This window comes from Martes martes (genome assembly GCF_963455335.1).
Source record: "Martes martes genome assembly, chromosome: 2".
Classification (NCBI taxonomy): Eukaryota; Metazoa; Chordata; class Mammalia; order Carnivora; family Mustelidae; genus Martes; species Martes martes.
The window spans coordinates 60,337,744-60,363,402 of NC_137889.1; the positions used below are offsets into that span (position 1 = coordinate 60,337,744).

General features: G+C 46.5%; 1 protein-coding gene across 5 annotated transcripts in view; it reads left to right on the top strand.

Annotated features, from left to right (window-relative positions):
• Positions 1-18,845, top strand: part of ADRA1A (adrenoceptor alpha 1A) — a 115,561-nt gene extending 96,716 nt beyond the window's left edge. Inside the window, exons 2-4 of one of the 5 annotated variants that reach the window (XR_013966380.1) lie at positions 12,373-12,758; positions 17,008-17,117; positions 17,227-17,928. Coding sequence is in view for 3 of the 5 variants with exons in the window: in XM_080796077.1 (XP_080652203.1) it covers positions 12,373-12,890 (518 nt within the window). In the remaining 2 variants the exon portion in view is untranslated. Of the gene's footprint in view, positions 1-12,372; positions 12,903-17,007; positions 17,118-17,226 lie in introns of all 5 variants that reach the window. The other 4 variants (XR_013966381.1, XM_080796077.1, XM_080796078.1 and 1 more) reach the window with 4 other exon arrangements.
• The last annotated feature ends 6,814 nt before the right edge of the window (positions 18,846-25,659 follow it).

The window sequence follows — 25,659 nt, forward strand, 5'->3', positions numbered from 1 at the left end:
CATCACACCCTGCCACAGGGATTGGTTCTTTTCAGGCAGCCTCAAATGCACTTGTCCCCATCTTTGGTTTTTCATCCGCACTGTGTTTATCTTCAGGCATCTTTATTCCTGACTCAGGAAGGTTTTTTTTTTAAAATTCAATTTAACGAACATGTAGTGTATTATTAGTTTCAGAGGTAGAATTTAGAGATTCATCACTTGCATGTAACACGCAGTGCTCATTCCATCAAATGCTCTCCTTCATGCCAATCACCCAGTTACCCCATCCTCCCGCCCACCTTCCCTCCAGAAACCCTCAGTTTATTTCCTAGAGTCAAGAGTCCCTTATGGTTTGCCTCCCTCTCTGTTTACCTGACTCAGAAATTTTGCAAAACTTTCTGAACCCACTGTCTTCGCTATCACTGGAACAGTTGGCAATTCACGAGTGGTTTCTATGCTCTGGCCTTGGGAAGACGTTTTAATGGGCATGCTATCTTCTGGATGCCATATAATTATTCCTTAGGATTAAACTATGATACATCAACCACTGTGACCCCAGACCACATCCCAGTGAACTAAAGATACTGTATCACTTGGTTAACAGTTATGCAAATATTCAACTTCTATTGGTTATAATTTTCTACTTTTTTATAATGCTAACTAGAGTCTTTGGGCATTTGGATCACCATCTCTACTAACTAGTTATCCAGCAAAGTGGATTTTCAGTCTCCCAGACCTGTGGATTTAATAAGTCATAGTCCAGAATTTATACTTGATCTTGAATTCAGTGAAGAGTCATTGAAATTGATATAATCAAGTTTGTTTTCCTAGAATCTCTCTGGCTACAGTGGGGGCAGTAGATTGGAAGGAGGTAAGACTAGAAGCAGGAAGCTCAGTTAGTGAGCTGATACAAGATCCTAGCAGGAGATGATGGTGGCCTGAACTAGGATGGATGGTGACAAGGACAAGGAAGGTTCAGTAGTCTGGACTGGGAGATTGGATATCATCGAGGAGGTGGGAGACTGAAGCGTTGAAGGTGATGGTGGTTTCTGGTTGGTACAACTTAGGGGAAAGGGTGCCATCTACTGAGAATGGAGCAGAGAAGAAAGAGAAGGTTCTGTGAGAGATGAGTTCAGTTTGGAAATATCAGAAAGGATGTCTGGTAATAGTTGAATATGCAGAATTGGAACAAGGAAGCTGGAGATAGACCGAGATAGAGATTTGACAGTCATCAAGACAAGGAAGGAAACTGAAGCCGTAGAAATGGATAAGCTTCCCCAATGTCTTCCTTGCCCGCTTGACTATCAGTTCTCAGTTGAGATTGCAGAAAGCTTGGCTAAGTTCGGAAACAGTGAGGTTGTTCCCTGTCAGCAAAACTGAGATTTCTCCATATCGCATTTATGCTGAAAGATGGAAGCAAGGTCAGCTCTGTTTTCAATACATGTTAATAATCAAAACAGTGCCATACTCTATTGCCTTTTAAAACTCAAGAGAAATTTTTTCTAGTCCTCTCTGCATTTGAAATTTGGTTTGCCCATCTGTATTTAGAAGCCATGTTCAAGCTTCCAAAAAGACATTTTTTATTTTGAAAACAAGCTATTAAGATGCCTTCGCATGCATGTTCTGTCAGTTTGAACATCACCTGTTTTTGATGGAGTTGGGTGAGGCACTCAGCTGGTCTGGTCCTGTTTGAGCCTAGGACTGGGGTGAGGTGAGCAGAGGTCCACAGACACCCTCTGTCCCTGGCTTAACCTGGGCAGGGGGGGTGGTGCCAGAGCTGGGAGTGGAGATCAAAATACTACTCCTATTCTACTTCAAACAGAACTAGAGAATATTCCTGGAGGGTGGCCATAGTATGAGGGAACATGCCTCTGGGTGACCTGGTGAGAGGACCTGGTGTGTCATTTCCAAGTAGGGAATTATCCAGAGAACTCAGATTTGATATCTCTATGGGCAGTCCAGAACCAGAAGTCCATCCGCCCACTCGCCTGTTTACCTCTTACCACATAAGCGCCGGCCGACTCACCCATGTCCTTGCTGGCAAGACTCTGGAATGAAACCTGCCTTAACCTTTAAGCACACCACGAAGGGACGTCCTTCTGAGAAAGTCCCGCACTGCCTCCCTGGGTGACCAGTTTTGATTGATTGTGTCACTGCTTCGGATTTGTGGCATTTGCCCTTGGATTCCCATCCCACAAAGAGGAGAGGCTGCTGAAAATGATCTCATCTTTTTTTTTTTTTTTTTTAAGATTTTTACTTATTCGACAAAGAGAGCACAAGTAGGGGGAGCAGCAGGCAGAGGGAGAGAGGGAGAAGCAGGCTCTCCACCAAGCAGGGAACCCGATGTGGGGCTCGATCCCAGGACCCTGGGATCATGACCTGAGCTGAAGGCAGAGGCTTAACCCACTGAGCCACCCAGGCGCCTGAGATGATCTCATCTTAATTACAGGCTTCAGCCTTCCTGTAAGACCCTGTAAAATGTCTTTATAAGCACTGGAAGTAATAATTTCAGGTAGTACCTGTGACTTAGCTGTATAAAATTATTTATAGAATGGTTTTGTTTTTACATAAATACGAGAGTCTCATAGGTCAGGAAGATAAAGTGTTGGAATGTGAGGTAAGACAGCACCTCTTTGCCCATTTACGAGTATGTTTCCAGCTCTAAGTACTTGAAGTGGGAATTTTATTCAAAATGCTATTTTTTTCCATCAACAAATGGCATCCACTGATTCACTACTGCAAATCATCCTCCTCACTGTGGAGTAAGTGAGGGCTAAGAAGTGCTGTGTGTCTTTGGAGAGGCTAGAACCGTAAGGATGGACTGTGTCATTCATTCAGAAGTGTTTATCGTGGCTCACCATGTGCCATACACTGTCATAGGTGTTGAGGACACAGCCGTAAAATGGAAAGACAAAAACTGCTGCCCCTCAGGGAGTTTATATTCAAGAAAAAGGGAGGTGAGAAAAATTTTTCTCTACAGAGAAAAATGCTAAGGTCCAGTGCTTAGGGGGAATGAAGAGAAAATGAGATAGACCACAAGGCAGGAAGGGTTCATGGGTGAGCTGGATTTTGAACACAGCTTTGAAGATCAACAACAGAATAGACTCCAGTTAGAATGGGTACAAGGGAGAGGCTCAGTCACTGAGAGGGGAGCAGGAGAACGAAGAAGAGAAGCCCATGAGCTGAGGCCATGGTCACCTTGGTGGATTAACAGAGTAACGGCGAATGGTCTATCACGGAAGAAAGACATAATTGGTGTTGGAAATCCACAGTTCCATTTCACGGGCACTTATTGGAAATACTCACAAAATGTGAACTCCAAGAACAGGAACCGTATTCATTTTCTTGACCATTCTATGTCCAGTATCTACAACAGCGCCTACCTCACTGAAGATCCTAAGGGAATCATTTTGTTGAATGTATGAGTAATGAGAGAGGAGATTGTGTAAGGCTGGGGAAGCCAAATGATGAAGAGCCTGGACTGACAGGTGATAAGCTTGAATTTTATCTTATCGGCAGCACATAATAACTCACAACGCACATCCTGACAGATCTCACCATTATGAGGTTCCCCTCCCTGTATTACTGAGCCCCTTGAAAAGTCTCCCTCCCTTCTAGTTATTTCTGAAAATGTTGTCTCATGGCTTCTAGCACTTTCTTCTCTTTCTGTGCCATCCCTATGGAGATAACCAGATGACCAGTGTCTGAGCCTCTCAGGCTCTAGATGTGCATGTATGCAGCCCCCATATTACCAAGGGGCACGGGAGCCCTGATTTTGCCAGAAGCCTGAGCGTGCTGTGCCCCATGAGGAAGAGCAAACACTGTCCCTGCTCAGCGTAACTCATGTCAGTGGGCCCAGGGCGTTGCATGCGCCCCTGCGCGGGAGTGGCTCATGACCACAGCCCTTGGGCGTCTCCTCTCCATTCCTCTTCCCCTCCAGTTTAGACATGAATCTTCAGGAAGGACATTAGAATGTCCTTCTCAAAATCTTACCCCAAACCTTGGGTGCCCTTCCTTCCAGTCTGTCCTCTTCCCTTTTGGCCATCCCCCCCGACCCCGGGCTCCTTAACCATCCCACCTGACATACACCTGATACTCACTTTGGACTGTTTCAGTTTTCCTAGAGGTGAAAGCTTTTATAGGGAGCAAGGGGTGGTAACCGTGACCTGGTGCAAACCTTCCATTTCACAGATGTGGAGACTGAGGCTCAGGAGGGGCAGGTGACTCACACAGCTTGAAATGACGATCCATGCCTTCTTGGTCCTCCATCCTGAACTCCCTTGATTTCTGAGGGGGAAAGGGGCACCATCCTGACAAGGCTGCGGGGTGATGAGTCGGGCACTCTTGGTTCAGCACTGAGTGAGGCCAGAAGTGAAGAGATCCTCCATGTTCCACTGCCACAATGCAGGGGTGCAGGGTTGGCTGTGGGGTGGGGGGGGAAGGCAAGGCTTAAAAAGGTGTTTCAAAGGAAAACACCAGTGAGGCTTAGTGACTGGTTGGAATTTAAGACAAAGAAGAGGAGGAGTCAAATATGCACACTCCTTTCCAGGACCGAGCCAACCCCTGGGCTTGCCTTACAGTGAGAATGACAGTCTGCCCCTTCCCCCCTCCCACTTCTCCCCCCCCTCCCCGACCCGCCGCCAGCCCCATAGAGCTTTATTGCACACTCTAGAGGATGAGATGATCAAAGAAGACATGGTAAACGAGAAAACTTTTTTTTTGGGGGGGGGGGGTGGCAGGTAGATGAAATGAGCAAAGGGATCAAAAGGTACACACTTACAGTTCTAATACAATGTATAGTATGGGAACTACAGCTAACACTGTGTTGCATACTTGAAAGGTGCTAAGAGAGTAAATCTGGAAAGTTCTCTTCACAAGAAAAAAATTTTCAAAAGCTTGCAGAGCGCGATATGTAGCACAAAGGAAAGAAGCCACGCTTGCTTGAGGACTGCTCTTCTTTAGACCAGGTGGCTGGAGACAGTTCTTGCGTGGAGATGATAAGATGTTTCAGATGGGAGACTCATGGAATGGTGATGACCTTGATGAAAGTGGCAACATTTGGAAAATGGGCTGGTTTATGAAAGGAGAGCATTTTTAAGGAAACAACCTGTAAAAGAACATGATGGCTTAATTGCTGGCATTTTCCCAAATCAAGTTGGAATTTTCCCAAATCAAGTAAAGTGGGGGGGGGGGGCGGCGGGGTAGGGGGGAGAAGGGGAGGAGGAATCTTGCTGTTTTTTAAAAGCATTTGAATTACTAATTCATTTCAAAAGGAAACACACCACACAGGGTTCGCTTGAGGGAAATGTGCAGGGGTTCTAGCCCAGCTGGGCAGGAGTTCTTCTCCCCCTGGCTTATGGAGAACACTGGGACTGTACACTCATGCTCTGGGAAACCCTCTGAAAGGAGGAATCCTAGCTGGGGCTTTGATAACTGGTGAGAAAAACCCTTTGTAGAGCTTCACTTTGAGCAGCCTGGACTCTTCTGGAGTAAAATCCCTAATTTCTGCAGAGCCATGACTAGCCAGAAGGGTCCCATTAAAGAGTGTGTCCCGCTTGCAGAACTGTGAGGTATGAGACAATGTTCCCTCTATGTGACCTCTTTCTTGCCTGGGTCGGAGGAAGCAGTGGTTCTTGACACTAGAAACCATAGGCCTGTAACCCCAGTCCCTGGAAAAAGGGAAAAGGGGCAGCACTCTCATCCGCACTGGGCGGTCCCCGTAGTGCCCCAGGTTTCTTCTGTTTGGTGCTGTGTACCTAGCACACAGCGTGCACCTTCCTGCCTACTCACTGCACCCTCGGACACCTCCAGGCTTCCTCCCCTTGACCACTAGCCCAGCTCCCTGCCGGAAAGTTCAGAAAGACTCAACCTGTTAACTCTCTGAAAGGAGCAACCTCATTACTTCCCTAACAGGCACAAGACCAGAATTACACCATTTCAAGCCTCAGTTAAATAGAAGAAAAGAGCAGGTCCTTCTAAAGACGTGTGGAAATAACAGCCCCTTGCTCCGTCTGTCAGCTTGATGCTGTCAAGATAGATGCACTCAGTGAGGTGTGCCAGCCAGGTGAACAGCTTCTTCTCGGGAGCGGGGAGCCAGGCTTAGCCAACTGCTATGCCCCCAAGATCACAGTGGGAAGCCGATGGAAGCTGGAGTCTTCTTCTCAGGAAAATGGATCTCTGCGCGTACACGGACTTGTATTTCATTTCATGGGAAGTCTTTCCGTGAGTGTTCAGTTGAGAGCCTAGGGTTCTAGCTCATGGTCAGTCTGGCCGGAATTCTTTGATACTCCTGCCCGTGACTTCAGGTGGAGAACCTGAAGACTCTTGTCTGGTTGAGAACCCCCAAGGGTGGCCCCTGGATGAACCTCAGGGGGGCTCAGGGATGTCACTCAGACATGGCCAAACTGGGAGCCCAGAAACTTGGTCCCGCACTTATCCTTTGATTCCAACAGCTCTTCTTGGGGAAAGTTGTGTTCAGTGGGCCAGAGTTTTCTTCTTGGCAACAAGATGCCCACTGATCTGGCCTGAATGTTGCTTGGCACTGGAACTCCTTGGCCTGGGGCGCTGGCCGCCTCTTTGTTCAACAGCTTGTGTCTCTCCTCTGTTCACTGGATGCATAACAGTCACATTAGACCTGGTACCACACACAGAGAGAGACCACTGGGTAGACGGGGAGAAACAATGCAGGGTCATTTGCTCCCATTGTCACATAACATTAGCTTCTCCTTTGGAGTCCACATTCTCTTAATTGGAGTCATTTAAACTTCAGTTTTCAGAATGTGATACCCTGCAGGGGGGGCTGTTCCAGAGTCTTTTTTCCAGGGTCTGAACACTACATTACGGCTTTTTAAGTGCTGTCGTTATCGATGGTGCCGCTCTCCTCTCCTTTGATTCTCATGATCTCTGAAAACCCTGTCATCATCCTATGACAGCAGCTGCATAGAACGGCCATGAACGCTTCCTGGGCCACAGCGGGGGTGGTGGCTAAATGGCACAGGAGATCAGGAGCGGAAATAGGTGAAGCCACGCAGAGCCCGGGTCGAGGCCTGGCTGGTCCACAAACGAACCAGCTGATTTTGTGGAAACCGTTCCCCTCCTGGGTCTCACTGTCTTCATCTTTAAGGAGGGACAGCGGGGCTGGCTAGGCACTAACTTTCTGCCACTCTCCACGTTCTGGCATTCTGTGACTCTGGCTAATTCAGGCTTCTCATAACCCGGTGTCTCTCGAAGTTGTCATTGAGATGTGAAGTTTGCAGGGGGGGGGGGGTGAAATGAAGCAGTAGAGGCTGGAAGGCTCGAGCCGAGAACGTGGACTCCTAGCCTTCTGCTTCCATAGCAAGGCATCCTGATTCTGAGGGAGCCGGACTGAAGAAGAACTTTCTCATGACCAGTGCTAGGTTAGAATCTGAGAACTCTATTAGGATCCTCCCTGCCTTTTAGAGTGAACTGAAACCCTGGGGGAGAAAACTCACTTAGGAAACCAACACGGGCAGAAAAACTGGTGTTTTCTTGTGTTGGGGGCATTGAGAGAACACACTGCAGTCACTCGGTGGCTAAAATGTGACTGTAGGTGGCCAAGCTTTTACTTGAATGGCTCCTGGCGTCCCCCCATCATAAAGCTACAGATGAGCCCCGGGTCAGAAATGAAAGGTCACATGTTTCCAATGGAGAGGACATGGAGTGACTAGACATAAGTGGCATCATTGGAAACCATCAGTTTCAATTTCCCCTCGAAATCTAGAGGCCTCGACAGTGGAGGTGAGGGTTCTGAATCCCCAAGGGTAAAGGCGTGGATGGTGTTCAAGGATAACTCGTGTTGTTCCCGCCATGTCTGGCCAAGTTTTAGTTCACCAAGATGTTTTGGAGGGTCCCGAAAAAAAAAAAAAAAAGAGCCAGAAATTCTGCAGCAGACCAAGTGGTAGAAGGAAACTCAGTGAAGAGATGAGTCCCTAGGGGCTTGGGATTTTCCAAAGCCCAAGAATTTAACCAGACAGATTCACAGGCAAGGGATGACATGACCTGCAGGCTAAGGGGTTCAGAGAACTAAGCTGGGGGCTGTTTGCTCCTTTTGAAGCAGAGTCTGGGAGGGGAGCTGGAGGTGTGGGAGAGCACAACTGGCCTATGGTGACAAGAGAAATAGGAGCCTCTATGCTCCTGAGGTTCATTCAGAAGTCTGGCTCTCCAGATGAACATGATGAGAACAACGATCGGCGTTTGATACCAGATAATGCAGCAAGGAAGAAAAAATAGTGAAGCACCATCACAGAGAAAACCAAAGGACTGAACAGAAACTGGGCAGAGAAAGGGAAAGGGAAAACACACACACACACACACACAGAGAAAAAGAAGGAAGGCACCAGCAGGCAGAGAAATGAGGGCTACAGCTGTCAGGCAGAAAAGAAAAGTCAGGCCACATCTTCGGGAAGCAGAGTCAGGGGTTGGCCACTCACTCAGCAGTAACTGGGAGGAGCCTCCGAGATGCGGACATCGTGCTGGGTTCTAGAGCTCTGCCAGCGAGCAACACGGATGCTGTGCAGGCTCAGAGGGGGTTTACGGCCCAGTGACCGGCTCAGAGGCGCCATCTTGGAACAGGTGGGTTCCACCCCGCACTCCATGCCTGGGTTGGTAGAAAGCAGGAGGAAGCATGATTCAGTAGCCCTCCCAGCCTAAAAAGCATCATCGCCGTCAAGTAGAAAGGGACCTGAGAAGAAATTGAGGCCGGGATAGAAATAGTGGGGAATGTCGAGAAGACAGTGCCTGAGTGGGAAGGTTTGGACAGAGAAGGAGATCGAGGGATGAGGGAACCCTGCTGGGGACCAGACAGCAGCAACTCTTTTCCAAGCCAGATTCCACTCCATCTCTCCGTCCTAGGGGAGGAAAAATGAAAGACAAAAAAGACATCGAAGGATATGAATAAGGAGGGAAATGGCCCATGCTGGCTTTTCTCACCTTTTTGGAAAGTTCCTGAAAGACACACCATTGCGACTGCCTCTCTTGTATCTGCCAGCAGCTGCTGAAAGGGACCCCCCCTCCCCCCAGGGAGGATGAACATGCCAGAAGGAGAAATGGATCCCACGACCTGCCCCTAGGGATGGTCAGACTGGAAATGGGCAGATTATGCTAGGTTTTGACACACGTAGGCGCTGTCACACCCTCAATGGGATAAATTAAAATGGAGTCATTTTATGCGAAGGCCTGTGGTCCAGAAGTATCTCGATTAGTCTGAAAAGTCAACATCTAGAGATTTGCTTGGATTACCTGAGACAATATCCCTGGAACGTTAAAGCTGGAGACCGTCTGACATTTCAATCTTGGTGTAAATTCATTTTAACCATCTCCCTGTCTCCCCCTATACCCTAGCTGCAAGGAGGAGATGGTGTTTTGAGCACACAGACTGGGAAACCAGTATTCATCTCTAAACTGTGGACACAGCAGGAAGGCCAGTATAGAGAAACCCTAGAGCCCGGCTCTGGGTCAGCCAGACCTGAAATTTGAGGGGGCTCAAGGGAGGGAAGAGATTTCTTGAGATTCATGAAATGCAAAACTGGACTCTGTGAGGACAGTGTCCTTGAAAACATTGTGGGAAATTCCGGGGTTCCCAAATCACTTTCTTAGCACTTGCATTCAGAATTCATACTGATATATTTTTTTCTTTTTTATTGCAATTCTTCAAATAAGAGAAATACATTCCCTTGCCTACCTGGTTTACAGAACGGTGACATCCACAGACGAGGTGTGCCTGGCTCGTAGATCCTCGTTAAGCCCAGGCCAAGGCATGCCTTCGTGAAGCAGGTTCCCTTGATTGTGTCACTGTCGCTATTAGAAAGAAATAGTGGACGATATATAGGCGTCATAATGTAACATAATTTTTTTTTCTAGAACTGACTATATTCACACAAAGCTACCAGTCACATTGGCATTGGTCACTTTCTCCACCTCTCAAACAAAGTTTGAGAAAGCATCTTTCCATTTTCACTCCTGCCAACTGTGTACTTCATCACTCCCCATGCACCACCTTCCTTCTCAAGTGACTTGTTATTCCGGTATAGTTTGGTACTTCTTGAGGAAATGTAGATCCTAAAGTCATGCTGGCCAGTTTCACATCCCGGCTCTACCAGTTATTAATTATCTGCCTGAGTGACCTGACCTTAGTTATTCAACCCCATGAAATCACAGTTTCTTCCTTCCTAAAATAGGGATATTGAGAAGAATCCCCAAATTCTCAACGTTACTAATGGTGATTAAATTGTATTTAAAGCATTTACCACAAACCAGGCGCTCAATACAAAGTCAATTCCATTAAAATTACAGGAAACCATTAAATGGTTTGGAGTTAAAAGAATATCACTTTCTCACATAACAGCAATCATCTATATGTGTGTCCGTATTTTAGAGGCAATAAATGCTCCCAGCCACCACTGTACCATTTTGTCTTATTTGCTTCTGTAATACTTAAGTTCAGTTTCACTTGTATTTGGAGATCCCCTGCTGAGTTTCAGGGCAATGTTCACGAGAGTGGATCTTAAGCACCCCCAACAGCTTATCATGACTCTGATGGGTCTGTCGAGCAGAGAGAAAAAGATGTGAAATCAAGACCTTAGGTTGATGCAAAAGAAAAAAGTGGTCCAGAGACTAAAGAACACTGTGAGTTCTGTATGCCTTTACCCATCACCATGACAGTAATTATCCCTCACTGTAGCAATCAAGTTTGTGACAGCCTTTTCAGTCATTGTTTTTTCAGTTTGAAACCTCAGTAATGATAATTCCTAAAATTGCTCATGCTTTAAGTTTCCATTGTTTTGTCAGTTTAATCCTTTCTTTGATAATTTAATCTATGTTATATGTAGATTATTATAAATTTAACATAACTGTGACTTTCCTCTGCTTATCTGTTTGTTGACTGTAAGCACTGAGAATGTTCTAGAATAATTTTTTAAATTTTAATTACTTTTAGTACACATTCTAAGTATTCATTGTAAACATTGTAATCTTAAGGCACCATAAGTAAGATGCATATTTATTTTTTTAATTAACTTATTTATTTGAAAGAGAGAGTTGGTGGAGGGGGAAGGGCAGAGGAAGAGGGAGAGAATCCTCAAGCAGACTCCCCACTGAGCATGGAGCTCAACTTGAAGCTCAGTCCCAGCACCCTGAGATCACGATCTGAACAGAAACCAAGAGTTAGTTGGTCACTTAATCAACTGAGCCACCCAGGTGCCCCCCCCCCTTTTTTTTTAAGCAAGCTTTTCACCCAACCTGGGCCTTGAGCTCGTGATCTGAGATCAGGAGTCATATGCTGTACCTGCTGAGGCAGCTGGGCACCCCATGAATCATTTGTTCTTAAAATGTCAGTCTCTTGCATAGATAATTGAGGATGCTGATATACAAATACATGTTTGGGAGGGTGAAATACAATTACGTTCTATGTTGGTGGTACATATTTTTGAATTGAATATTGAAAAACATTTCTTGCGGCACCTGGGTAGCTGTGTGGGTTAAAGCCTTTGCCTTCAGCTCAGGTCATGATCCCAGGGCCTGGGATTAAGCCCCGCATTGGGCTTTCTGCTCAGCAGGGAGCCTGCTTCCCCCTCTCTCTCTCTGCCTGCCTCTCTGCCTACTCGTGATCTTTGTCTGTCAAATAAATAAATAAAATCTTTAAAAAATAAAAATAAAAAAAATTACAATTCCCATGTGCGGGAGAGAAAAGATTCATAATAACTTAGGCTGTGTCTATGTAACCCCACATCGAAGGACAACGAATTTTTAGGTAACCCCGTTTTAATGTCGTTTATTTAATGGATTCCAACTGGTTTCTATTTTTTTTTCAATGTTTTATTTTTAATTTATTTATTTTAGAGAGAGAGAGACAGAGCAACACAGAGCATGAGTGAGAAGAATAAGCACGAGCGGGGAGGAGAGGAAGAAACAGGCTCCCCACTGAGCAGGGAGCCCGATGTGGGGCTCTATCCCAAGACCCTGGGATCATGACCTGAGCCAAAGACAAATGCTTAACTGACTGAGCCACCCATGCAAGCCCCCCAACTTGTTTTTAAATGCAGTCAAAACAACTCACATATGCACACTCAGCCTTCTTTTTTTTATTATTTAAAGCTACATCGTAGCAATCAAGCGATGTCGATGAGAACTGGTACAAACCTATCCAGTGGGTCTGGCTCCCATATTAGATATTGCACGTGTGAACCAGGTGAGAAGGGCCTCGGAGGACAGTCCACACGGGCTATCCAGTTAGATGTGAGAAATGCAGATGCGCTCAGAATCACATGAGACATCTGAGAGATGTAAAAATATGTGTGTCGGTTTGTTTGCTTGTTTTCCTAGCCAGTTGGCCTGTTGGCTCACAAATAATATGTCCAACTCTGTGTTTTCTTCCAGGGTCTTTCTTCCCTGATTTCAAGCCCTCGGAAACCGTTTTTAAAATAGCATTTTGGCTCGGATACCTAAACAGCTGCATCAACCCCATTATATACCCGTGCTCCAGTCAGGAGTTTAAAAAGGCCTTCCAGAATGTCTTGAGAATCCAATGTCTCCGCCGAAAGCAGTCTTCGAAACACACCCTGGGCTATACCCTGCACCCGCCCAGCCACGCCCTCGAGGGGCAACACAAGGACCTGGTTCGCATCCCAGTGGGCTCTGGAGAGACCTTCTATAAGATCTCCAAGACGGATGGGGTCTGTGAATGGAAATTTTTCTCTTCGATGCCCCGTCAATCTGCCAGGATTAAAGTGTCCAAAGAGCAGTCAGCCTGCACCACAGCCCGGGTGAGAAGTAAAAGCTTTCTGCAGGTGTGCTGCTGTGCGGGGCCCTCCACCCACAGCCGTGGAGAGACCCACCAAGTTCCAACCATTAAGATCCACACCATCTCCCTCAGTGAAAATGGGGAGGAAGTCTAGAGGACAGGAAAGGTCAGAAAAGAGGAAGGGGTTGCGGGGGGAGGGGATGATCTTAGGCACCCACCCCACTTCCTACTTGGAAGTCTAGTTCGCTCTTCTCGGATGAGGAGACAGGACCAGGAAACTGGGGACCAGCTGGGAATGGGATGGGGCAAGAGACCCGACTCTGGGGCAGGGGATAGGGCTCAGGGAAGGAGGAGGATGTCACACGACCATCCGGCTCCAAATGACAATAAACAGCATTTCCTTGAGGCTAGTGCTCTCGCGGTCATCCTCCAAGGCCGCTTTCCACGTCTGGCCCTCGCAACAAAAAACACCATGGGAAACAGAATGTCATACACAATCCAAAAGACTATAAATATAAGGTTATGATTTCATCGTGAATATTTTGAGCACACACTCTAAGTTTGGAGCTATTTCTTGATGGAGTGAGGGGGTTTTATTTTCAGGCTAAACTTAATGACAGCCATGGTGGATATTTATGAGGAGAGGGCCTGGAGAGGAAGAGCCTTAAGACGGTGGCCACTATCCAGGCACATTATTTTTAGAGCACGTTTTAAACTCCACCATTTCTGACCATATCCAGTTTCTTCACTTGGGTGCAACTCGACAGTGAGATCTACCTTTTGCTGCAATTTCACTGGCTACTGCTCCCAAGTCCCTAAAGAGAAGGATGAGGGGGTGCTCGTGAAGCCTCGGGACTAGTGAAGGCACGTTGGTTATGCTTGGGTCTAGACGGTTGGGGAAAAAGATGGCTTTTCCTGATGGGAGATGCTAGAGGTGAAGGTCAGTGTTTTCAACTTTACTTCTACAGAAAAAAAATTCCTGTAAGCGGCTCCAAGATCAAATTGAGGAAAGCTTCTTGTGAAACATATTTAAAGATCAAGGGTTTGGGGCGGGTGTTAATTTCATGCTAAGAGGCTGCAGACTTCGGGCACAGCCGCTTCGATGTGGCCTAGAAAGGCTTTTCTTGGCAAATCGCTTACCTTTTCCAGAACACCGTTATGAAAATCCAGAGCTTATCATATTTTGGAAGGCACATCTAGACTTCCGTTTTTCCTCCACGGCTTCGCTACTGCATGAGGAGTGAGGTTCAAGGTCCCGAATGCACAGGTAGTCAATGGCGGAACGAGCCTTAGGATCCAGGTGTATCCTTCCTGAACTCGGAAAGATACACAAGCTTAGCTTGGGAGGATACCGACTGGTCACCAGAAAACCATCTAAAGCTGGAATTTGCGAATAGTTTTCGACAGAAGCCCATGTATACTGGTGAAAGATCCAGGAGCTCGTTCACTTCATCTGTTCCCACTTTCTGTGGGAACTTGGGGAACGTGCTACTTTTGCTTTCTGTATACCAAATTCTGGTCAACCTTAAAATAGAACTCCATATATGACTAAAGAGGAGGAGGATTATCTATAAAAAATTAAATTATTTTTCATATTCTGCAATGAGAATTTAAAATAAGATTTGTGGTTTGGGCATAATTCCTGGCCAGAATCACTGGTCTAAACCTACTGACTGACCATTTCTCTAGCCTCTTCCCCCTGTTTGAGTAATTTCCTGTAAGAATTTCAAAGTAGATCGCAGCCCCTATTTAGCCTTCACAGCCAAGGTTAGGGGCCTATTATCTTTTCTTCTTCCCATGCAGCAAAATGAAAATTTCTTCAAGTGCTTCTTGAAGGCTATATCTTTGCACACTGCTTTGGGGGTGGGAAGGGGGGGTTGTTTGCATGCGGATTTGAGGCTGTTGTTGGTCCTGCTTGGCCATTGAATATTTTCCTTTTTCAGCCCTTTCTGGAGAATGTCTGTGCCTTGTGCTTATAACTTTGATTCTGGCATTAGATATTGGCTGGATTTTTGGACTCTTCTACTCTGTCTGCATGTCCCATAACAGCTCTACGAGATGTGGGTGTCCTATTATGGACGTAAGCATCAGGGAAGGACTCTCTTGTCTTCTGCCTTGAGAGGAAAGATAAGTTTCATTGTGGAAAAGAGTTTCTTTCAGGATCTGAATTTTAATAACCCCTTTTGTCAGGCTTCCCTTTACAGGAAGGGCATCCCCGTGAAAAGAATGGTAATAGTTTTGCTTCCATAGAATATGGCTCCCTTGAAACACATTCCCAGACAAATTTAAATTTTAGATTTTAGAAAGTTAAGGATTACCAAAAAGCTAGGATTGATGCCACTTCTAATCAAAATAAACAACTAAAAATCTTTTGGTCATCAGATAAAAGCCATGACAATTTTATTCATGTGAGACTGTCCGTAAATAATTATCTGCTATACTCTTCACCAACCCCACTCCCTCCAGGGAGGCAAACTTTAACATTTATTTCCTTTCCCATAATGTGATATTAGGTATAAACATGCCAATTTTTACAAGAAATTGATAATGTCACCCAAGACTTCGTTAAAGTGGGATAAACAATACTTGAGCTATTTTTTACTCATCCACAAAAATCTCTGTACCTTTGAGCATGCCAAAAACTCTCTAAAATTGTCACAGTTAAACAAATGATTGTCATATTTATACTCACATGTTTACTGCTTCTATTTGGAGTTTGAAGAATTTACCCAGAGCAACAGTGGTCCAAATGTTTTCTCTAATGTGTTATAAAAAGCAGTTGCTTTGAGACTGTCGAAACATCACAAAAAAAAAAAAAAAATCAACTTGACTTTGTGGGATAGGCAAAACTTGAGTTTCTTCTGCAGTTCGAATCGCATGCATTCAGAGAGGCCTTGAAGCGCTCTACTTAAACATTGCCCCAAGCTACTGCCAGGATTTCAGGAAAGCGTTTTGCTTGTCGCTTTTCTTTCACTTGACTTTACTCCTGTCTTGTCCAAAACCGTTCTGCCTGTCACCACTTGGTGTATGCCAACACTCTAAAACATGAAGGCTTCAGACTCTCACTGCTTACCTGGGTTTGTCCAGCCATGGTGGACAAGTGATATTTGGTTAAATAAATCCATTCGGAAGGCTTTTGGTTAGGTTCTTTTGTGTGCATCGGCAGGGTATTTTATTACCCCATTAGCTCTAAGCCTCATAGCAATTTCACATTTCTATCTCAAAGGTAAAAATCTAATAGTTGGAGGACTCGCCCTAGGCCAGTGAGGAATCACGATTCAGTCCTGGATTTGCCTAACACTAAAGTCTACACATTTTTCCCAGTTCTCTGCCTCCTAAATAGTGGGGGGCAGGAGGATGTTACCCAGTTTGGATTGGAGATGCTGAGGGCAGGAAACCATACAACATTTTAACATTTTGTTTCTTGGGGATTTGCCATCCAGTCAACCTCCGTACAGAAACGCTGCCTAACTCCAGCCCAACCAAATCCCCAAAACAGATGATGATCAGAAGGGTTTGGTGCCTGCGGTTCTACGTTTCAGACTGCACCATTTTGTAGAGGATAATGACATGGAAAGTTATTCAGGCCTTGCAAGGAAGACAAATTCTATCAAACTAGGAGCAGATGAGCATACGAGAGAATGCAGAAGAGGCTGCATTGGCCTAGAAATGCAAAATCCAGGTGTGGGTATGAAACACGTTGCATAGGATGTTGGGGTTACTGACTAACCAGTTAATTGGCGCTCTTTCAGGAAGTATATCCCTTTTCAAAACAAAGAAGAATACAACATCACTCTCCCCTGTACTCCAACACTATTTTTTTTTTAATTTGAGTTAGAAAGAGAGAGAGAAAGAAAGAATTATAGACATTTCACCAGGAATTACACCAAGCCTAGAGAGCATGTCAGACATGTGAAGTTCATGTGCATTCCAATAGTGGATTGGCTCACAAAATTGATCCCCGGGTAGCCAGAGATGTAGGCAGTCTGTGGAAATGAAGAACCAGTTGGCAACCGTGACTGTGGATTAGCTAGTGTCCTCTTGTTCTTGGATTTCTTTTTTGCAAATGAGAGCTTTATGCTCTGAGTATCTCGGATTGCCTCAGCCCCTCAAAGACCTTCTGGCCCCGTGGGTCCCATGGTCAAGGCCTGGGAGAGAGAAGGTTTTAGGAACTCATTGCTTGGGCAGGTAATATTTCATTCTTTAATCACAGCTACTCAATCAGAGCTTGACAAACGTTCTCATTTGCTTCTGGGGTTGGTTCTGCACAGGTCCTCTTGCCAAAAGGGATGCTGCCTCTGCGTATGAGTACTTGTTGACTTAATTAAGGAAAGAGCTCTGCTCGTCAGCAAAGGGAGAAGGGAGCCCAAGCCCGTGGAAGGTAAACTCCGCAAGCAAAAATAGGGTGACCGAAAAGAAGGCAATGGTGGCCAGTAGGAAGGCATCAGAGGTGTGCTCACTGTTACTCTGATTTCTTTTTATACTACTAGGACTTTTAACCCTGAAACCACCTGCACACGGCTCCGGTCCAGCCTGGTTGGAACACTGTTGGCACCTGCTCCTTGTCTACACACTATGCCGGGGAGCAGGGCTGAGCCCAGGCTGCTGTGGGGTCCACCGTCTTCAAAAAGCAATGACAGCATGGCCTCCTGGGCCTCCAAAGTCCCCACAGGATGAGTGAGTGGAGATGACTTTGGGGGCGGGGCTGACAAAAGCAGACTAGGATCTCGGCAGAGGACACTGGGCCCCTTGCCACTGTTCCCATCAGCATGGCCTCCGTCATGCCCCCCACCCCAGACCCAGATGACGGTGGAGCTCATCTGCTCTGTGCAAGAAAATATCATTTCTTCTGCGCTACCCCAACATGGATTCCTGAGTCTCCCACCTAAAAGGAAGGTTATGGCAGTGGGCAGTGGGCAGGGGGCGGTGTTGAGGAGGAAGGGGAAAGCTTACCCTGGACGGAGCTCAAAGCGGGATGCGTGGTTTTCCTAACACAGGGCTGCCACTGATAAGCAAGGAACTGCCTGAAGCCGCTCGCTTCTTCATTTCCAAACACAAAATGATTGTCTTTCCTTTCCATGGGGCCCAGGAGTCATTACAGCACTGTTCTCTATATTACAGTCAACAGAGCACCTTAGAAGCTGGAAATGATTGGAGCTAAACTATGAAAAATGCAGACTTAATTAGGGGAGAAAAAAAATCTAAGAGCAAATTCTTACTGGATTTGTAGAAAAAAAATAAGGCGCCAACCTGTTAAGAAGCCCGAGTACAGAAAGTACATTCAGATGCAGTAGAAAGGAAGCTAAGACAGGATGTCCCAACACGAGCTTAGCATGTCCTCCCATTTACAGAACACTTTGTACTTGCCCAAGTAATTTCGCCTAACTCAAGCCATTCCTGTGAGGGACAAAGCTAAGGAAGGGTGTGTCATCAATTCTTAACATCTGAAGAAACAAGGGGATGTAGAGACTTAAGGAGGATGCTTCAGATCACCCCAAATCCGGCCTCTGAGTCTGTTTTACGTGACGCCCACGGTATCCCCAGGGTCCAGTGTTTCTTGAGACCATGAATTTCATATGTCACTCGTTCATCTCTGATCCCTATTTTCAGCTCCATTGGCACCTTCTCTCCTATTATATCCCTGCCTGTGGCTGGGCATATAAGATTGTTCAGAGTGCATATTTGCCTGTGCTTTTCTCATTGGCTAAAGGACTAGCAGATGTGATTCTGTTCTTTCTCCCTAGTTAGGCAGCACCAGAGCTAAAGAAGTAAGCAGGGCCGCAGGCTCTTGGCTTGGTCAACAGGTTGACAGGACAGGCAAAGCCAGAAGTGGTGAACACCTTAAGGACCTCGGGATTGCAAAGGAAGTGTGGAGAGGTTCCTCTTCCAGTGAGCCCCTTCATCATTGTCAGCAAGCTGCTCACTCCCTCTCCTGCACCAGGCACTGCATTTGGCACAAAAAAATGTTAAGAGGCACAGACAGTCCCCAGCTTTGGAGCTGGGTGGGTTCCAAGTCGAGAACGCATTTTTCCGAGAAGCATTGTTACAGAAGGGGGAGGGGAAGGGTGTTCCTAAAACAAGTTAAAAAAATAAAGATCTATTTAATGTACACCTGGGGTTGGCAAACTTTTTCTGTAAACGGCTAGAGAGTAAATATTTGAGGCATTGTGGGCCATATGCTCTCTGTCACACATTCTTTTTTGTTGGTGGTGGGTTTTTTGCTCTTTTTTTGGACAACCCTCTAAAAATGTAGAATCCATTCTTAGTTCACAGGCCATAGCAAAAAACAAAAACAAAAACAAAACAAACAGCCCATGGGCCCTAATTTGCCATCCTTGATCTAGGCTATCTCAAGCTTACAGTATAAGAATAAGAACTGCTAAGCAGTAGATTTTGGTGTTCAACTTAAAAGCATCTTTTTAAAAATATGCCATTGACACATCTCTACTTGACCACATTAATATTTCCAAGCTGTTTGATTTGTTAGATGAAGACAAGTTCATACTTGGGATGGGGAGGGGGGGCTGCTCTGTATAACCCACTCACCCAAAAGATGTACTCTAGTACCTCACTGTAACTTTCTACCCAGGCATCGGGACAAAAGGGGAGCACCCACCACCCCTTACCACTGCTAGGTTCTGTAGAACAGGCAAGCTGCAGAAGCCCGCTGGTGGTGGGGGGGGGGGCTTTCGTCTTTTCACCCCACTAAAAATCTCCCAGCACAATCCAGCTGACTCCATGAGTCGCAACAACCGGCAGGTGACATTTGACCACAGCTGATCTGACATCTCTCCCAGAGCACTGGAGCCTGTTAAAATGGGGGTCCCCAGAGGCTTTGGGGGTCACACTTGGCTCCGTAGGAAGGCCTGACCACAGCGCCCTGCACCAGGACCTCTGAGGGTCCGCCCTGGGGATCACCAAGAAGCGGGGTACAGAAAGGGGTGCTGGAGGGGAGAGACATCTTCCAAAGACATATAATAGCTTCTAGCAAGACTTCTCTTCCCTCTCTTCCTCAACCTTTCCCTTCTTTCCCTGGTTTTCATTTTTAAATCTGAAATCACCTAACTAGACTCTAAATGGTGTTCCCGTAGGGAAACATTCAGTCCTCCCCTGCAACAATGAAGCCATGTTTCTCGAAGCTAGCACGTTACTGGAGGGACTTCCTTCCCCATCCCCATCCCCTCTCCAGTCCTGATGGGCAGTGAGGGGGAGGCACACGCTGTCGGTTGGAAACAAGGGGTGCAGTTCTGGTGACCTAGGCCAAGGTCCACAGTGTTGAGAGATAAGACTCTGCAGCAGGGCCAGGGGTGAGGGAATGGGAATGGATGCAGAACTGATGAGGAAGGACCCGGAACTATCGATAATAATATCAGGAATATATCTAGTAATGGAATAATATCAAAAATATCAGTACTAACAGCAGCACCTATGTTGGGCACAGAAAGGAAGGCCTGGGATGATGCTGTGTGGCAGCTTCCCTTCCCCGTCCCCTTCCATCTTGACCTCATTTTTCTCTCCTTTCCAGTTTTCTTTCCTTATCCCAGCCTCCCTCTCCATGAATCTACCCTCTATTTTTTTCAAACTGACAAGCAATGAATGATGGGGTAGTTACCCTTGCCCCAGGGGGCGCCAGTTCCCATGGGATACAGTGCTCTGTGCGTCACCCAGGTGACCAGGAGGGCTTCCCTCAGCGTCTCTGTCCCCTCCCCAGGTCAGGCCTGACACTGCAAGTTGGCGTCCCTGAAGCCTCGGGGAGCCACAGGCAGGAGAGGCCCCTCCACGAGGACTGATACCTGGGCCCCCACCGCTGTCTTTCTGGGTTTCTACTACTACTAGTTCCACGTGAAGCGAACAAACACAGTGTGGTGATGGTCAGGTGTGATTTCCGGTTATGTCTATCCCCACCCACAGGTGAGCACCTCTTTGACCAGCATCTCCCTCTCACTTGGACATGTCGGAAGTCTCTCGCCCTGCAATGTCACCTTCTCTCTCCAGCGTCACTGGTCTCTTGCCTCAGTGTGCCCTCACCTTTCACTCTCCCACTTAGCCCTTAGGGCCTTCAAGACCACGGTGAATCCCAAAGCAAACTTGGTTTCCTGTTAGCATTAAGCAAGATAAGCAATTAAGCAACAGTTGCTCCCTCAGAAGGCACACTGAGCAAAACTGAACAGATCCCAACAGGGTGAAAGGTGCTCCTTACCGCGTGTTCCCACTGCCCGTCTCCATCCCCACCAGCTCCTCTGCCCTGGGAACTTATTCACGGACTCTCTCTATTCTCTCAACATAACTTTGTGCCAGGAACTTCTCTCCTCTTTGCAGAGGGTCCTCTCCTACCCAGCATGCTCCCACTTTTGCTGACACAGCTCCCCCTGAGGTAGTCTGCCCCAGCGGTCAGAGCAGAAAACCCCAGTCTAGGGGCTTCGACATAGACATTTACTCTTTCGCAGTTTTCGAAGCTGGATGTCTGAGATCAAGGGTCTCCAGGCTGGTTTCCTCAGAGACTTCTCTCCTTGGCCTGTGGCTGGCTGCCTCCCCGCAGTGTCTGCCCATCAGTGTGTCTGTGTCCTCATCTCCTCTTCTCTAAGGACACAGCCTGATTGGATCAGGGCCCATCCCAAAGACCTCATTTAACCTTAACCTCCTCTTTGAAGAACACTTCTCTAAACACAGTTTCATTCTGAAGTCCTGGGGGTTAGGACTTCAACATATGAAATTGGGGGTGGGTGGCAGGGTGGGGGACAATTTAGCCCATACAATTTTCTCCCCACTCTCTCCTTTCTGCCCGCAAAATCTTAAACCACAATTCTTTCCCCAAATTAAATGTTCAAATTCAGCCCTTCCCGACCATCCTCTCTGAGTTCCTACAGCAATTGTCTCTAAATTGTGTTTGACAATTAATTGTGCACTCTGTTTTTCATCTGTCCCTGCTTTTTAAAAAAATCTATAGTTTTTTCACCTTAAAACATACTTTACACTTCGCCTCTATAGGTTCTATCTTTCAACCAGATTAAAACTCTGTCACGTCACTTTGTATGCCCAGAGCAGTACTCATCCCCTGGGGGATCCTATCTAAAGAGCAGGGCCCCTCCTGAGCAAGCAGGGAAGGGACAAAGAGGGACAAGGGACCAGAGCCAAGAACTAGGGCTCAGGCAGGGGCTGGGAGACCAGGTCCACGGGGCCTTGGAAATACAAGATGACCCACCAGGAAGGCTTGGGTGATAGGGCTTCTAAACAGTGACAGTGAGATTCTAACCAGGGGTGCAGAGCACAGCAGTAGGGAATCCCGGGTTAGCTGCCATCTTAAATCAGGGCAGGCACCGAATCCCCAGGAGACCTGTGCACCCGGAAAAGCAGATCTCCATCTGTGAATGGGCCAGACCCTAGACCCTGCGAGCAAGGTGAGACGCAGTAAGATGGGGTGAAGAACCAACAACAGAACCCAGTCCCAGGAAATGGGTCACTGAGGAGCATACCATAGGCTGTGATCACCACTGGGCCCCAATCCTGGCGATGGGGGAGTTAACACTGTTTCAGGGATGTCCGCCCCACATCGGGCGGGAGCAGCATGGGAAATGGGTGCCAACGAGCCTTCAGGGTGCTTTCCCTTCACCCTGTCTCATCGCTCAGGAAGAGTAGACAAAAGGAAGTGACACTGACTTGCTTGGATTTGAGGATATAGACAGCCACTCCCTGCTAAAAGGCATTCTAATTCTGACCTTCGGAAGACCACACTTGCTGCCCCAGCCCTCGGGGACTCTAGTGTCCGGTCTTCGCTCCCCTTCTCCTGTCTCTCGGTGGCTACTGCCCATTCCGTGTGATTTTGGAGTGTCTTGGCCTGGTCACCTTGCTTCTCTTGAGGAATTCAGCCCCATTTCTGTTTCATCAACCCCACCTAAGCCTTTTACTATAGACAAATTGATTGCTGGCAGGGCACTGCTGTGACAGTCATGGAGCGATGTCTTCTGCCTGGTTCCTGCTGAGAAGCAAAGAGCATTTATCCTCATTTGGAAGGATCGGGACTGCTCTAACTGCATAGCCTCGGCTGTCTGTCGTGCTTTCTGGGCAAGGCAAGGTGCCACTTTGGTTTCCCATGCCTCCCTGGGGCACTGCTCGAATTGGAAGTGTTTCTTGCCATACAATCTCCATCACAATGGAACAGGCTTGTTGGCAAGAGTTTGTACTTCACCAGCTTCCATCCCGTCTAGAAATCACAGGAGGAAAAATCACATGAAAAGCCAGCGCCTACCAAAGTAGTGAGTGTATTTAAGCGAAAACCATCCAAAACCAGGTTTGATTGAGGACAGCAATGGCTTATTGATTTATTCACTGAAAAAAGAAAAAAGAAAAAAACAACAACTTGTCTTTCTTCCACAGTCTGGTCCCCATTCCTTTTGCTAAACCCAGCCTTATCTTCATAATGAAAATGTTTCAGCTCTGCAGCTTGGCTAATTGAAGTCTCAAGGGTTGGAAAGCCTTTGGCTCATTAATCAAAAGACAAGGGAGCATCAGGATGAATGCTCTCTGTCCAGGGCTCCTCCCCCACCCAGCCCCTGTCTCCTGGCAGAGGTGACAGTCCTCGTAAAGGGCAGGGAAAGAGGGAGCATTGATGAATAGGTAGGCGAATGAGCAGCTTTAATCAAAAATAAGGATGCCCACATGCTATCTGACAAGAAGGCTATTAAAAACAGTAAGGGGATGAAATCTTTTTAATAGTAAAACAAGCAACACAAATGTTGAAATAACAATTAGTTCTTAGTTTTCTACATATTTTCTTAAGGGAGTCAAACATTGACTAGGGACTAATTGGATTAAGAAAATGGGGTCCCAGGTGTGCTTACGTCCCAGTCTCCAGAAGCTCACCTCACCCTCTGCCTTCCTACTCCAGAACATCATGCAAGACCCTGATACCTAAACTTCAGCACATGGTCACCGACATTCTGCAACAGAAATTTTACTTCAGCTTTTAAAGCCTGAATCCAAACACATGCTTTCTTCATCAGAGGGAAAAAAATAGCTCCTTTTGTCTCTAGGGTATAACAAGTCACAGGCAGCCCACTTTCCAGTAATACCATACCTACTTAACCCGCTACTGCAGACAATGAAATGAGCACCGTGTTGAGGACCACAGAGTTAAAGTTTCAGTAGGAGAAATTACATTTAGAGCATCTCCTATGTGCCAAGTCCTTTGCACATTTGGATATGGTAAAATGTAAGATTATTTTTAATGAATTAGAGAGAGAGAGAGAGAGAGAGCGCACATGACCAGGGGGAGGGGCAGAAGAAGAGGGACTCCACACTGAGCATGGATGCGGGAGCCTGTTGCGGGACTCAATCTGACGACCCCGAGATTGTGACCTGAGCCGAAACCCAGAGTTGGATGTCTAACCAGCTGAGCCACCCAGGTGCCCCTAACATGTAAGACTCTATAGTCACATTACGAAAGAAACGTTTTCACAGAGAACCAATACGGTGATATGGGTGTGAAAAGAATAGAATCAAGTCTGTAGGGAATGAGGAAAGAGACAATGACTGGAAAGTATTGAGTCTTCCGGTACCTCTCCCTGTAGTTAGTTCACCTGTGCTGACCACCCACCTGGCCTAACTTACCACGTCTTACCAGTCATCAGAGGAGAACTACAGGGATCTCGTCAGTAGGGGAAGAGCCATGGCTTGGAAGCCCTAAGGCCGGGGCTTAATTTCAGGCCCCTTCTCCTTACCTAACCAAGTGATCCTGGACAAGTCTTTCGACCTCTCTTGACGGCATTTTCCTCACCTGTGAAATGGGGTAAGCAAATGCAGTGGTGCAATAAAAATGCCTCATGAGGGCTGACACAATGTGTGGGAACCGAGGAGGCCCCCAATAAATGCTAGCACTCTTTCCCTGTCTTCGTTTCCCCTCCCAAATGTTATACAAATTCAACTTTATTATAAATTACATCATCTTTAAAGCATCTTTAAAGTGCCGAGAACTCTACATGCAGGAAAAGATGGAATTTCCTTCACTTTCTTTTCCTTTCCATCCCAGTTGATCTGTTTCCAGAAATTGGTTGTCACCAGTTCAAGACACTAATAACGCTTTCATGAGAAAATGGCAAGAGCTGTGGTACCATTGCTTCTATCATTCCTAAGAGTGCAGGCACCAAATTCCAAGTTTCCATTATCCACACCCCAACCCCTTGCCACCTACCACAACTATGTTATTTTGGAGGAAGGGGGTTGGAAATACCTTCACCAGAGCATTTTGCTTTAATTCTTAAAAATCAGACTCACTGAACTACTTTGAAGCTATTCACCAAGTTCTCAGATTATAGAAAGGCCAAAACGAGAATACCCCACCAGGTGCTGGTGGTTACAATCTCTCTCAAATTAACAACTTACCTGGCAATGGGAACTATTTTTTAATGATGGTTTTTTATGAAAGACACTCTATAGCATGCAGTCATTATATAAAAGATGTGTGTGTATTTATGTAAATGATGTATGAGAAAGAGAAGTAATTTTGGCCACTGGAAGATGGTATAATGTTTGAAGCAAAGTTTGAGTTTTAAACTGTCTAAACAAATAGGCCACCACCTGGCCTGAGTGACTATCAGAAGTGTTTACCAGACAAAACCACAAATTCCCAGTCATGACCCACAGGCAGTCTTGCCAGAATTGAAATCCACACCATGGAAATGCCATCTCAGTGTCCACTCTAATTTCAAGTGGCCAGTGAGAGCCTTGGAGTTTCTGTAGACCCCCTTGAATGATCTTCTGGGCTAGTGGCATCACAGGAAAATCCATCCTGCAAGCTCTACTCACCATGATTCAGTCTGTGGAGCACAGGCAGTCACGTTGAGAGGCTGTGTTTGACAGGGACCTGCCACCTCTCCCTGCCAAATGGTCTCTTGTGACTTGGACTCTCAAACTCGTTTTAAACGGAG